Source organism: Aulostomus chinensis, chromosome 23, assembly GCF_037954235.1.
Source record: "Aulostomus chinensis isolate RoL2024-O1b breed Wild chromosome 23, RoL_Achi_v1.0, whole genome shotgun sequence".
Classification (NCBI taxonomy): Eukaryota; Metazoa; Chordata; class Actinopteri; order Syngnathiformes; family Aulostomidae; genus Aulostomus; species Aulostomus chinensis.
The window spans coordinates 5,584,249-5,600,062 of record NC_141342.1 but is presented as its reverse complement, the minus strand read 5'-3'; the positions used below and the strand labels follow the sequence as shown (position 1 = coordinate 5,600,062).

At 46.6% G+C, this 15,814-nt stretch overlaps 1 protein-coding gene across 1 annotated transcript; it reads left to right on the top strand.

The window, feature by feature from the left end:
- The first annotated feature begins 9,911 nt into the window (after window positions 1-9,911).
- Window positions 9,912-13,250, top strand: LOC147239261 (uncharacterized). Its single transcript, XM_086195191.1, has 2 exons — window positions 9,912-10,031; window positions 10,422-13,250. The coding sequence occupies exons 1-2, from the start codon at window positions 9,996-9,998 to the stop codon at window positions 12,585-12,587; spliced, it is 2,202 nt and encodes a 733-aa protein (XP_086051317.1). The 5' UTR covers window positions 9,912-9,995; the 3' UTR covers window positions 12,588-13,250.
- Window positions 13,251-15,814: the final 2,564 nt, after the last annotated feature.

Genomic DNA, 15,814 nt, shown 5'->3' with positions numbered 1-15,814 from the left:
GTCTGCTCCGTCCTCAGTGACCACTTCCTGTTCACGAGCGGCAGGAACTCTTCCAGAACTTTGTCATTTACGACCGTTAGCATAGTGACTCTCTTCATTTTGCCTTCATCCACTTTCTTTTTTTTTTGTTATATGTACACATTATACCACGTAGATATTTAGAACAAAGCGAAGCGGAACCTCGCACTCAAACGAGTGAGAAACAACCAGAAACAATCAGGCACACCGAGCGAAATCTGGAATTTGAAAGATTAAAAGGAGGTTGGGTTTTTCACTCTCAGACTTTGATCCAGGTTTTAACTCAGGAAGTGTCAACTTTCTTGTTTGTGCTGTTTGTGCCTTGTCAGGCCTGATCCTGGATCAGTTGCCAAGTCACTTCCACTGCAGTGATCCTGACTTCAAAATAAAAGCAGCAATGCTTTATTTTTTCTATCACAGTTTTGTCAGAGCTGCTTTCATCGTCTTATTTTGCAAAATTCTGCCCTGAAGTCAGGTGTTGCTAGCTTGTTAGTAGCTAAGCTAACATCCCTCGCCCTGTTTGTGTTCTGTTCTGTACACTGACGCTATTCACCCCCCCCCCCCCCACCCCATGTATTACTGGGAATACTCCAGGCTCCCTACTCATTTTACGAGTGGGAGGTTTGTTCTTTGGGAGACAGAATATATTGGCCACTGATAGAAATATAACCAACTGAGAATTCTCAGGCACAAAGACTCTGATTTTGATTTATTACATAGTCTGATGGAATACTCTCTCTCTCTCCCTCTCTCTCTCTCACACACACACACACACACACACACACCATACTTTTCAAATTGTGTGTTTTTCAGTTCCCTGACACTGTTTGAGACAAGCAGGAGGACACGAACGGAAACGATAAGGTGACATCAGATCAAGACTCAGAGCGATCAGCAGGACACGTATTCACCCGCCCACCGGTGACCATCGATGACTGACGCGTCACCGTCTACTGGCTCTGTCTAGCAGTTCTGGCTGTAGAGAAACAAAGCGGTCCAAAACAAATCCTCATCCAAAGCTGAAAGTAAACCCCAGGATTGGTTACACACCTGCACGCAGCAGCGCAAACACACAAGAACACATGAATCAGTTCATGAATATTTCCTCAGACGGAGAGAACCGACAGCCACCAGTGTGTGTGTGTGTGTGTGTGTGTGTGTGTGTGTGTGTGTGTGTGTGTGTGTGTGAGAATGTGGGTTCGGTCCACTGAGAGGAGCTGAGAGCTGCTGCTATCAGGCCCGGCAGACAGAGATCGCCTCTGCAGGCAAGAGAGCGCGTGATCGTCCTGGGTTTTTCTCTCTCCTCTCATTTCCTCAGGTTCTCAATGCATCTTTGCAGTTCCCCATAAACGTGTGAACGTCACAAGTGCAGGAACTGGAGTTGTCAAAGTATCGATACCGAATATCATTCAATACTCTAAATTAGTGTTTAGATAAGATCCTCATTCGCAGAAGTTATCGATACCGACGCGGACCACCTCTCTGCTCCTCCCCTCACGAGGAGCTCAGTGTGTGGAGGACAAACATGGCGAGTGCTGCTGCTGGACCTTCACCACCAATTTTGGCTGAAAATGTCAAAAGCAAAAGCGCAGTATGGAAGTATTTTGCACACGAGGCAAACAGTGAGGGGGAAGTCGTAGACGGCAACAGGCCAGTCTGCAAGCGTAGCCTACGCTGAAGGGAGAGCAGAGGACGAGCCAGAGACTGAAGTGTGCCTAACAGGTGGTCATAAAGAAATACAATCAGTAGAGATTTGTAAAAAAACAAAATATAAACAAGATAAGCAGTACCAGTATTTGTAAAGTTATCGCTCCCTGCTACTGCGAAGCTCCAGTGAGCGAAGGGGGAGGAGGATGAACGGGGCAGGGCTGCAGGGCGGCCTACCGCCTTGGTAGGGAGATGCTGGCTGCAGAGATCAGAGGCCTGTACCCCAGAGTAGGTCAGGGTTAGCTCGCCATCACGCGCCCCTCATACTGGAGCGTCTCCATATTCAGGCCTGGCCTGTATTAACAGAAGACTTCATTTAACTCTGCATCTCCATGTCATCAAATAACAACAACACAAGCAAATGGTATGAAAAAAATACACATACATGAACGATATTTCATTCAGTCCATTCAAGATGTCAGAAGGTGTCTTTAAATAGAAACACCCACATACCAAAGGGCACTGTGAACCTTCCATACATGAACACAGACCAGGAGCAACCAGGGGCCAGCAAGCAGCAAGGATTCACAGGGTCGTCGTCTACAAGCCAACGGAATTCACCCACCTCACGTTAACCGCGTTAAATGTTGAGCCCTGCCGGTAACAGACGACCAACATTTCACCACCAACCTGCAGCTGCTCTCAGCATCCACCCACTTCCTGCGTGGAGCACTGAGGCCGCTCCGTTGCGACTGGCTAACCAACCCACATGTCCGCCATTCACACAGTCCTACACTTAGATTTATTCACACGTTCGGCACCTGGGTTCCACAAGCACTGCCACAAGGCCACAACTGGACAAAGCCCTGAGGGACACACCCCACTCTGGAGACCGAGCTGAGGGGCAGGCAAAGCTCCGCTCCAACGACACTGAAGTATGAAGCGTGGTTCTGATCAGCGCTCTCAGGTTCGCGTGTCTGTGGGCGTGAGCTGGGGGATCGGGGGTTCCATCATAAACTTGTTGTGTTGTAGGCTATTCATCGACGACCACTCTTCCTAGCGTCCGCTAGGCTACATGCTATGTACTGACATGTACTTCAGCAGGACCGAGCGTGATACTTCAGGGTGAGAAACACGTGGTCATGCATTTGACCCAAATATGAGTTCTGCTAATCCAAACTCAACACTGCCTGTTCTCAAGTCCCGCCGACACACTCGTCGAGGGTGAAGAGGCTCGGATGCGGAGAAGAGCGGAGAACACACTCGCATATTTCCTCTGCAGGTGAACGAGTGCCTCTTCCAGCTCCTTCAGCAGCTGCTGATGGACCCGTTTCCTGGTTCTGTCAAAGCCCCAGAAAAGCTGAATAACCAATTAGTAGCCTACTACCAAAGTCCTCCACATCCTAATCGCTCCCTCTTCTCCTCTTCGAAATGTTCATGGCACAGATGCTGGACTTCTCTGGAAATGTTTCTGAGTACGACGCACAATAATGAGGTGGAAACAAAAGCTACCAGAGAACTGCTGCTGCCGAGACAGGAGGAGGACGGCATGACGGGTCGAGCAAACGGGAATCAGGCTGAGGACGTAAATGACGGTGCAAGGCTGGAAGGCTCGGTGGAGGAAATCAACAAACATGTTTGTGTGCCTGTAAAGAGAAGACAGAGACAAACTAGCAGGGAGAGAGAGAGAGAGAGAGAGGCTGGCAAAGGAGCAGCCGCCAGCCTGCCAGTCACCGAGGTTTCTGGGGTCCCTGCTGCTCCATCAGCAGCAGACTTGGAACGGCTGCAGAACTGCGACGGTTCCTGTACCACTCAACAAGGTGACTATTCATAGTTAACGGGACAAAACGGATCTCTGGCCCGTTCTGGCGCTCCATCCTCTGATGCAAGGCTTTCTTCTTCTGGACGTGCGCCAGCTGACAAACATCCAATTGATTTCTCCTTTTGTGAGAAGCTCCTGAAGCTTCCCCGCTGTGAGGAGGCTGATGATTAAATGGCTTTTCTGTGGCCTCTGAGCCTGAGCCTGCCAGTCAATACCAATAAAAACGTGTGTGTGTGTGAGAGTGTGTGTGTGTGTGTGAGTGTGTGAGAGTGATGTGTGTGTGAGAGTGAGTGTGTGTGTGAGAGTGAGTGTGTGTGTGTGTGTGTGAGAGTGATGTGTGTGTGTGTGAGAGAGTGAGTGTGTGTGTGTGTGAGAGTGATGTGTGTGTGTGTGAGAGAGTGAGTGTGTGTGTGTGTGTGTGAGAGTGAGTGTGTGTGTGAGAGTGAGTGTGTGTGTGTGAGAGTGATGTGTGTGTGAGAGCGTGAGTGTGTGTGTGTGTGTGAGAGTGAGTGTGTGTGTGTGTGAGAGTGATGTGTGTGTGTGAGAGAGTGAGTGTGTGTGTGTGTGAGAGTGAATGTGTGTGTGTGTGTGTGTGAGAGTGAGTGTGTGTGTGTGAGAGTGATGTGTGTGTGTGTGAGAGAGTGAGTGTGTGTATGTGTGAGAGTGATGTGTGTGTGTGTGTGTGTGAGAGAGAGTGAGTGTGTGTGAGAGTGAATGTGTGTGTGTGTGAGAGTGAATGTGTGTGTGTGTGAGAGTGAGTGAGTGTGTGTGTGAGAGTGAGTGTGTGTGAGAGAGTGAGTGTGTGTGTGTGAGTGAATGTGTGTGTGTGTGAGTGTGTGTGTGAGAGTGAGTGTGTGTGTGTGAGAGTGAGTGTGTGAGTGAGTGTGTGTGTGTGTGTGAGAGTGAGTGTGTGTGTGTGTGTGTGTGAGAATGAGTGTGTGTGTATGAGAGTGAGTGTGTGAGTGAGTGTGTGTGTGTGAGAGTGATTTTGTGTGTGAGTGAGTGTGTGTGTGTGAGTGAGTGTGTGTGTGTGAGAGTGAGTGTGTGTGTGTGTGTGAGAGTGAGTGTGTGTGTATGAGAGTGTGTGTGTGTGTGTGTGTGTGTGATCTCGGAGGCGCTAACATTGTTCTGCACCAGCTCTGAGCGGTTAGCAGCGGTAAGAAGCAGTTAGCAGCAGTTAGCAGCGGCTAGTAGCAGTTAGCAGCAGTTAGTAGCAGTCGGCAGCAGATAGCAATAGTTAGCATGCATTTTAGCAACAAATAACTTCAGAGGTCTCAGAAACTCCACAAATTGACCTGTTTAACCCAAGTTGGTGAATCAAGTAATCATCAAGTGATCAAGTTGTTTCTTCAGGAATTTGCAGAAGCTAAAAGTCACGTCAGTGACATCATAGCAGCGGTACAGCACCACAACACTCCAGGATGTCGATAACATTTAAAAGCCTCTGATAAGCTACGCGTGCAGCACATTCACATGAACACACCATCTTCAGCACAGGCAACAGAATTTGAAGTTATCAGAAGTTGCACGGTTTCTCAAGCCAAGCTTGGGTTTTGGGATCTGTGAATAGAATCTGACTGTCATGGATTTCTGTCTCTCTGGATGCTGCAGTTCAGGCCCCAAAACACGCAAAAGCTAAAGCTTAGACTGAAACTAAAAAAGAAACCCAATAACTGCAGATGTAGTTTCCATATTTGTGAATCAGCAGGATGATGGTCGGTGCAGCACAGAGGTACAATTGTGAGTTTTCAATGTTCCAGGTGACTAATAACAGTTCCCCGTCTTTGGACACGTGTACTCACGGGCGTCACGACGAGTGTATTTTCTGGGTGTGTGGCAGCAGTGCAGCCTTGAGATGCTGCTCTACAGATACAGCTGCCGTCATCTGAGAGGTTTGTTGTGACAGCTCACTGCTGTCACATGACGGAGGACAGAAATGAAGTCAGATTAAAAGCTTCATGTGTTGCAGACGACAGGTTCGCTGTCTTTGCTCTCTGTCGCGCTGACGAGGGGCCAGGATGGAGCTGAGAGGCTCGTACCAGGACCTTTCAACTGCTGTGCGAAGGCATTTTCTTTGTAATGTTTTGAAAAGACTGTCAAACCCTTCAAAGCTAACGAACATCCTGTTGGTGCGGGACACAAGAGAGAGAGGTCACAGCTAAAGAAACGTGTCTGACCCTGGAGAGCAGAGAGCGGGAGCTGTGGTGATGGTCACAGACGGCGGCGGAGGAGTGGGAGAACACACGGGTGGCAGGATGAGAGCAAAACGAGAGAGAGAAGGGACGGACGGTTAGAGAGGAGGGGACGTCCATGTCTCTACCATCCAGAAGGCTCTGCTGCTGATACGTCCACACACAGACGGGACACATGCACACACTCTTCTGTAGAAACATTTACATAAACACAAAACACATCAGCACAACTACAACTGCTAGCAGGAGGACGCTCAGAGGGGCCGACCGAAGCAGGGAGCGCCGTGCACGCTGGCGTGTCCGTCAGCAGAGGGAGAGGGAGGGACACCATGATGCTGCTCTGCCTGATTCAGGTGAAGACTTCAGTCTGACTGGGATTTTTCATCTTTCAAGATTCTTGCTGTTACCAGGAAGGGAGGGTCTGATGGTGTGGAGTCCAGCTGCTGCAGTTTCCTGTTCTACAGTGAAATATCAAAATTGGCCGTCTTGCTGTGGTAACGCCTTTAATGACAACACACAATGTCACGCAAATTGTAGAAGTTCTGCAAAAGAGGAAATGCAAACGACGGTCACTTCCAGTCAGTGGTTTCAGCTGAATGACCTGGCAGCACAGGCGGCACGTCGAAGGACAGACCTGGACAAACCACAGGTCTCCAGTCAGAACCACTGGAGATGTCCAGAGGAAGCACTCTCAGCTGGACAAGTAGGAATAGTACTTTGGTTGGTTCTGAACACGTTACTGCTTCTCTACAAACAAGGACAAAGAGTGGGAATAACTGGGAAGACGAGGAAACAGCGGATCAGTCACATGACTGACAGATTCCCTCCTTCAGAGTGGATCTGAATTCAGTGTTTCCTGTTGTCAGTATTCACTCTCCAAAAAAGGCCAAAACCGCTTCAAGTGAGTGTAAAAAATAATTGAAGTATAAAACGCAAAACCTTCGGAACTGCAAATGAGACTCCTGTTAGAGCAACGCCATCAGGAGTGTCAAAGCGCTTTAATTACCTGCTGCCACCAGGGGGCCAAGCTGCTCTCATCTACTGCTCCGGGCCAGGGTCATGTTTTGCAGTCAGCTCGTTATATTACATGCAAATTGAGCCAGTGAAAATCCTTTCTTTTCATGTTCGTGGGGTTCTGAATATGATTATGATGAATACGATTTTATCCAAATGAAAGAAAGTAGGCGCACAGATGGCATTGCTCCAAGAGACACACATGAACCAAGCAGATCATTTGAGGTTGAGGAGAAGGGGTTTTAAACCTGTCTTTTCCTCTTCGGACAAATTAAACACAAGAGGGGCGTGGCTCTGCTCATCTCTGGCTCACTTACAGTAATTATGAACATGTCTTAGAAACCAGCGACGAGGAGGGCAGCTTTATCAGAGAAGGGTCGAGGGATCTGAAATTACAATTTTAAATGTATGTCTGCCCCGCCAGGCAGCGAGTGGCTATTCTCTAGGAATATTTCCCATTTAATGGTGGATTCTCGGGGCACAGTTGTCTGCGGGGGGACTTTAACTTTAGACTTGATCCCAAACTAGACACATTCAACCCGACTAATTATTCTAACCCACTCATGAGGAAAGTCAACACCTAAATGACAGAAATGGGGATAATAGATGCTTGGCGAGAGCTTTCTCCATCCAGCAGAGACTACACACACCACTACGGTTCATTTAAAGTCCAAGCCAGATTGGATTATTTCTTTATGTTCAACGTGGTCAGATTTAAGATTAAAGACTGCAATATACTAACGAGGGACCTATCTGATCATCATCCTATCTCTCAATCCCTGCAGGTGGAGAGGAAAAAAACGAACCACTCTGTGGAAACTTAATTCACAAATATTAAATGACCCTGCCATCGTCTCAAACATAAAGCAAGACATAAAAGAACTTTTAGAAATTAACGACACAGGAGAGGTATCAGCAATCATGTTATGGGATACGCTTAAAGCCGCACTGAGAGGAAAATTAAAAAAGTAATTTCTATCACTTCTCACCTACAGTAAAAAGATCCAAAGGACAAAAACTATCTGATCTACAAACGAGGTTAAAATTGAAGCAGCAGGAAGACATTAACAATCCAAACCCTGATGCAAAGCAGGAAATTAAAAAATTGCAGGGGGAAATCAATGATATACACACAGGAGGTTCAGAAGAATCTAACCTTCCTCAGACAAAAATATGACGAGATAGGAGGGAAATCAGCAAAATACCTGGCGTATAAACCACAGAAGCAACAGGAGGGCAGCACAATCTTTAAGATTAAGGACCCCAAAACTAACATTTTGGAAACCAAAATCAGAAAGGACTCAGGAATGTTTGGAGATCTTTTATCGGGATCCATACTCACAATGGCATTGATGCTTTTCTCAATAATTTAGATTTACCCTCCCTCTCGGATGTTGAAAATGAGAACTTAACCAAACCGATTTCAACAGAGGAAATGAATGCAGCCGTCACCAGATGAAAACTGGGAAAGGCAGTTGGACCTGATGGGTACAATTCTCAATGGTATCGCATCTTAGCAAGGAACTAGTTCCACTACTGTTGAAGACACTTCACCACGCCCTCCGGGAGGGAGAAACCCCACCCTCTTGGGGGGAGGCCACTATTTCAGTTGTCCTGAAGGAGGGGGAAGATAGTCGAGATTGTGGAACTGATAATTGGGAGCAAATTTAACTGCCTTTTAGACATGTTGACGTTGAAGTCGTAAGTGTTTTTTCCTCTGCTTGCTCCTCCGATGCGGCGAATTTTGAGTTTTCTTTTGTTGGTTAGTTTTTGTTTCAGGGGCGTGGTTTGTTGGCATCAGTGCATCAACAGATCTCTCACTCTTTCATATGATGTTAAATCTTAATAAACAACATGAAATTCTTAGGATTTGGTCTGTAGATTAATATATGAACATTATTATTTTATCTTAAACATATTTAAAATGTATTTATTGATGTTTATTTTTATGTTTTTAATACGAGAGGTACTGGATCTGCCCAAATAAGTACCGGAACGCAGGGAGGCCAAAATTCAAAGGTGCCGGATCTTGTTCCAGCAGAAAAGCTGAAAGGTGAAAAAACTCAACTTGAAAAAAAAGAAAAACCACCCCTTACCAACCTGCACTTTATATTCATAATAAAAAAAAAATCCCAGAAGGTAGATGAGTGTGTGTGGTGTTTGACACACACACAAACACGCACGCACACACACACACACGCACACACACACACCTCTAGCCAGCATCAGAACCTCAGAGCAGCTTGCTATGCTCCTGCTGCTACGTGAACCATGTGGTGACTCTCGTCCATGAGGACTGGACGACCCGTTTCCACGCAGCTTCTCTCTGGACAAAGACACAAACTTCATGTTGGAGACTAGTCGGTCTTTCTGCTTTTGGGTTCTTCCGTCTGTCCGTCGGACTTCTTTCTCTTTGACTTCCACCTTGACCCTCGATCTCTTCAGTCCTCTGTTGTCTTTCCTCATGAGAACAAAACCTCCAACAGATTGATGGGACTGTTCCCCACGTTTCTAGAGAAGTGACAGCTCCGTGTCTGATTCACTCTACGGAGACAAGGCTGCCTCCTGCTTTAATGATGTCACACACACACACACACTCTCACACTCTCACACACACACACACACACACACACACACACACACACACACACACACTCTCTCTCACACTCACACACTAAAAGATATCCCGCCCCTGACTGAGACAGAAGTAGACTCATTCACCTGCTCATCACAGAGCCTGCTGCTAATTCCTGCACACATCTGCAGCGTGGTGTGCAGAGTGCCAATCACACATCGGAGGAAAACAAAGTCTCAGCGTGAGTCAGGAGGAAGTGAAAGATGGAGAAGGAGGAGTCCTACCGTGGGCGTCCCAGTAGTACGCGTGGGTGACGCTCCGAAACCGCTCCTGACCAGCAGTGTCCCAAATCTAGGAGGGAGGAAGAAAATCAACTGTCAAAGTCAAGTCAACTCCCGCTCATTCACCACAGGTGGCATCTCCTCGCTCTACAACCGTCACACTCGTGCCGACGGCAGCAGGACTTCAGAGCTCGTGGTGAGATCACAGTCGTAATTCTGAGGGTGAACTCAGACTGAATCATCACTGTCAGTCTTCTTGTCACTCACAGTGATGTCATCTGGCAGTCATCATCATGGTCACGTCCTATAATAGCACGACTTCATCTGACAAAGGAGAGAAAAGTTCTCCTGGAAACAAACCACCACAACGACACCCACATCAACCCAAAGACGACCGTCTGACACCTCTTGTTCAGACATTCTGTTCAAGGTTTAAGGAAATAAACATGAATTCTAAGGAACAGCGTTGGCAGGATGAACCGGTAAAGAATTTTCACCATTTAACGTCACTGGCACAAACACCAGATGGTGAAAATGGTGATGTGCTTTTTCTATTTTGCAACATGCTACATGTACAATAAACATGTACTATAAACATGTACTATATGTACATGTTTATAGTACATGTTTACTTTAGGATCCTTTTGATCAAAGTTTGTGTTGTCTTCTGTTCTTTTTCTATACGCGTGAACAAGTGATTGGGGCTGAGGTGGCGCTGTCTTCGCTGTCATGGCTACTAACTGTGTCACAATCACCTGTTCGACCTTAAGTCTCGTTACTGTACTATTTGGGTTGCCATCTTGTAACCCTAACCCAACAACAACCTTGACAGTTTTGGCGCTAATGTGAAGCTGACATGTTTTCTCTTTCAGCTATGGAGACCGAGCAAAATACAAGAGGAATGCCTGAGGAAATACCTGGAATCAGAGGGAATACCTTTGTCTTGTGTTGGATGCAATTGGACAGAGTCTCACAAAACTCCGTTGGACCAGACACCTCAGAGCAGCCAGTCCCTCAGCGACTCCTCCCTGAGTGAGCCTGAAGATGCCTCAGACGAGAACACACTCAAATGCAACATGAGGACGACCACCGACACGACACGTGCCTGGTGGCAAAAGGAGGAGGAGGAGGAGGAGGAAGATGACAGGCAAGAAGAATCCAGCACAGAAAGTGCTGAGTCCCTTCAATACTCTTCAGAGAGTGAGGATGATGAAAGGGCAGCGTCTCCTCTGTCGGTGGAGGATCTGCAGGAGTTCGCCATGCGTGCTGCTCCTGAAGAGGAAGTCATCCAGTGCAGGATCACCAGGGACCGGAGCAGTTTTTACCCGGTTTATTACCTCCACATGGAGAGGGAAGACGGAGAGAATGTGTTTCTAATGAGCGCCAGAAAAAGGAAGAAGTGCAGAACTTCAAACTATGTGATTTCTACAGATTACTCAAATCTGTCAAGAAAGGCCAGCGGCTACATTGGAAAACTGAGGTCCAATTTGCTGGGTACCAAGTACACAGTTTATGACTGTGGAGAAAACCCGGAGAAAACAAACTGGAAAGGGAGTGAAGCAGTGCGGCAAGAGCTAGCAGCCGTTAGCTATGAGAGGAGTGATCATGGGTTTTGGGGTCCCAGGAAAATGAAAGTGGTCATCCCTGGTATCCAGGAGAATGATGCCAGAGTGAGCATTCGTCCGAAAAATAAGCAGGAAACCCTCCTGATGCGGCTAGCAAACGATGACACGGATCAACTGATCAGCCTGCAGAGCAAGAGCCCCAGCTGGGATGACCAGGCTCAGGTATTCTCTCTCGACTTCAACGAGCGAGTCAAAGAGATGTCTGAGAAAAACTTCCAGCTCGTCCACCCTGAAAATGAGGACTATGTGGTGATGCAGTTTGGGCGCGTGTCTGAGGACGTCTTCACCATGGACTACTCCTTCCCCATGTGTGCCTTTCAGGCGTTTGCCATTGCCCTCTCCTCTTTTGATGGCAAACTGCCATTTGGTGAGGTGATTTCCTCGTGGACAAAAGGCACTCAGAAGTCCTACAGGACCACCCAATATGAGAGCGCAAGTGAGGACGAAGAGGAAGAAGACAATGATGAGAGGCTTGTCTCTCCATCTTCAAGTGATGGAAGCCAACTGTGTGATGAGGAAATTCAGGACATAGAAGACGACACGGATTGGAAGAGAGAAGGGACAGCTTCACCAGGTGTGTTGTCCCCTCTCTCCACCCCCAGGCACGAACCCACAGGGAGTGAACCGAACTTAAGGTCATCATCTCCTCTGTTTGTGGACGATCTGCATGAGCTTGCCATGTGTCCTGCTCCCAGAGAGGAGACCATCAAGTGCAGGATCACAAGGGACCAGAGCAACGGCTTCCCCGTTTATCAGCTCCACACGGACGGGGAAGACGGAGAGAAGGAGTTTCTAATGGCCGCCAGAAAAAAGACGTGCAAAACATCCTACTACCTGATTTCCACTGACCCAACAAATGAGTCCAGAAAAGCCAGGAGCTGCATTGGAAAACTGAGGTCCAATTTCCTGGGTACCAAGTTCACAGTTTACGACAGTGGAGAAAACCCAGAGGAAGCTACTGTCACAGAGAGTGAAGCAGTGCGACAAGAGCTAGCATCCATTTGCTACGAGGCGAATGTTCTCGGGATGTATGGTCCCAGGAAAATGAGGGTGGTGATCCCTGGCATCCTAGAGAACGATGCCAGAGTTTGTGTTCGTCCCATAAATAAACAGGAAACCCTTGTGATGCGCCAGGCCAACAACAACATGGATCAACTGATCACCCTGCAGAGCAAGAGCCCCATCTGGAATGACCAGAGTGAGTCCTACACTCTTGATTTTGGAGGGCGAGCCACACTGACGTCTGTCAAAAACTTCCAGCTCGTCCACCCTGACAATGAGGACTATGTGGTGATGCAGTGTGGGCGCGTGTCAGAGGACGTCTTCACCTTGGATTACTCCTTCCCCATGTGTGCCTTTCAGGCGTTTGCCATCGCCCTCTCCTCCTTGGATGGCAAACTGGCCTGTGAGTAATGCAGTCGTGCCTGCAGTGCCCTTCACTCAGACCCCCTAAGACGGCCGCGGCCAAATCCAGTCCTACATGGGCCATCTTGACTGTGCAACGGAGGCCTTTCAACCTTTCAGCAGTGGTGAAAAAACAGTGCAACTATGGGACCTACAAGTCTGATGGCTGACATGCAGAAACATTTCAGGGAAGGGTGTTGAATATTTCTCTTTCCCAAAGCCAAAACCAAAGAAGAGAGATGGTAGGAACATCTGGATCCTGCACAGAACCTGCAAACTGCCAGCTCTCTGATCGAGGATCCAAGCTTGAAGAAGGGGGGAGGGGATTTCTTATGAGTTACTTTTATTCAAATTGTTTTTGTAGTGTCATTGTTATTAAAAGACAACACAAAGCCAACACAACATTATTTTTAAAAGCTATATGGATGATGAAGTGTCATATTCAGAGTTGTTTCTTTTTATGTTATTTATTGATGTGTTCCAATCCATTTGGGATTATTATGAATTACAAATGCGTTCAGGGTTTGATAAAGGGGTCAACACTCGTCAAACATATAACGCTTGTTTTTATATTGTATTGTTTTAAATAAATGTTCTCATTCATCAGAAATTAAAAAACAAATGGATGATAAAAACTCAGCGACGGTGCTCATCTTTCATAGAAAAGTGATGTTGTTGCCATAGAGACAGAACAGCGCCGTGTTTTCTGCGTTTCATCGTAAGTGCATCCTGTCAGAGCTTTGATGGCCCCATCAGAGACGAGCTGGTGTGTGAAGACGCTCGTCTCCATCGACTGTCAGAGTACACGCGAGGACAGAACTTTAAAAATGAAATTTTCCAAAGTTGTTGCATCGACCATCAAATGAAAACGGTGTCATTTCTTCGTCATGACGGCTGGAGATTTGTTCAGTGTGCCTTTGTAGCAGGAACCATGCTTCCAACACAGAATGTTTTCTTAATGTTTTTTTTTTTAAGTTTTTTATGAGATAATTGGTAAAGTCAATACACATTTTGGTTTTACACGAGTAAAACAGAACATTTTACAAACAAGCAGCATCTCCTCAGCACAGCTTGGTCATTCTTACACTGAAATCAATCAGTGTGTACTTCCCACGAAGAAAATATATATAAAAAAATGACTTTCTGCAATTACAAAAAATATTCACATAGAAAAAATAGTAATATTAATATTCATTTGGGACATACAAATTTAAAGCTGACGTTTTAATTCCTCCCACAGTTCCATCAATCAAAATGTGCCGTCCTTGTCTGTCTACATGAGTTTTTTCAACCGTGAGGCCTAAACATTGTGTTTCAAAATGGCAACACCTCTTTTCCTCCCTCCTTGTACGATGAGTTAAAAACTTGGCCCACCCATTCTCTTCTGAGCTTCTAATGCTGCCTTTCATCCAGAAGAGTCCCCTGGAGTACGGCAATTTGACAGTTTATTTGTTTTAATTGGGACATAATTTTTTTCCTCTTTATGGGATGGTTGAGACCATTTATGTTATAACTAACCACCTTGAGAGTATTCATCATAAAAACTTAGAACATAAAGAAGTAAAACTGACACGTACGCTGCGAGCTGCATAAAAACAAAAAACAGTAGACCAGCAAATAACAATGTTGAACATAATAAGTCCTTCCATGTGACCCGTGGATCGCCCTTGTAATAAGAACAATTAATAACAAAAAAACAAACAAAGGGAGTACCACTCCCGGTTTTTCTCGTGTTTAGCTGTTTTGTCCTCCGCGTCACTCACTCTATGCTCCGCTTCCCCCATTCTTCGCTCAGAGTCGTCTGTGCGTGTGGCAAATCTGATAGCTTGGACTCCATTCTGGTGAAGGAGGCTTTTAAGTCCCAGAACAAGTCTGTTTTTTCCTGTTGAAGTTTTAGGAACCCTGCCAACACATCGTTGTCCGTGTTAGCCCCGGTGTTTGCTGTACCGTTAGCATCTCCACTTGTTTTCAGTGGAGTAGCTTCGGCTATCGTTAGCTGCTTGGGTCCGGGTTTTCCATCTTCAGTTTTACTCATTTTTCCGTCTCTCTTGGTCGTTTTGGGGTTCAGCATGCTCACTTGTTTATCTCTGTCATGCAGTCAAGTGTTCATTTATCATCAAACTTTCTCAGAACGGCTATTCTTAATGGTTCTGTTGGAGCCAAGAGATTTAGCTGCCGTGCTCGGCCACGACGCTGGTGGAAGTCCGCATGTGTTCTCAATTTGTTCTTCTTCTTTAAACACTGTTGCGTTTTATTGTTTCATTTCTTGCTCTTCCTTCTTCTCATCCCTCCTTTGTGTTTACGGAGCTCTGCTGTCATGTGATCTACTCGATGGCGTGTTCTGGAGCCTCCCAGCCATCCATCCGATACGACCCAACACAAGAGGTGTTACTGATGCCATGGTTCAGGATGTTTCGTGCCACCAGAGGCTGAAAAAGCATCTTCTCATAGTTTTATTAAAACTGCTGCTGAGATATCACCTCCATGTGACAGAGGAACGCAGATCCATTAAAAGATGTAGGAGGGGAGAGCGCGAACCCATCAGTGCTCATCCAACACCGCTGAACGTTGAGGATTCATCAGCGTCTCTGCCGCTGATAACGTCCAGGTTTGATAGCCTGATGGAGAGTCTGCTGCTCCCTGGAGAGCCCTCCGTCAGCCACAGCAGCCGGCTAATTGACTGATACAGACTAACTGAGCCCTCATTAAGAAACAGTAGAAGAAGAGCCGTCTATCAGAAGGAGGTCTTGAGGAATGACCGTCAGTCAGACAAGTCCTGATTATTGAGAAGCACCAGCTCGTATCTGATGCGTCGCTGCTGTCCAGAGAATCAGCAGCTCAGTCGCCTGCGTTAAGACTCGCTGCGTCAGCGTTCAGCTCCTGTTTGGAGCCTTTACTCCATTCATTAAAAACCTCATACAAGCAAAACTGGGGGTTCAATTTTAACCGTTTCCCTCAATATTTCCTACGTGAGGAATGAATTCCACAGCGGCTTTCAGACAACAGTAGAGGGGAAAATGTGACCACTCAATGTAAAATTAGAAGAACTGAAATTAAAAAAAAACATGAAGGCAACATTTCAGAGACGACAGCTCGACAGCTACGACACGAATGGAGTTAAAGATTTTATATCTGGAGCCCAGACGCTGTTTAAAACTTGTCTCCCAACATGAGTGTGATATTTCTGGCTGAGGCGACTCAGAGCGAGATCATGAATCCCTCCATCAGGGATGAGG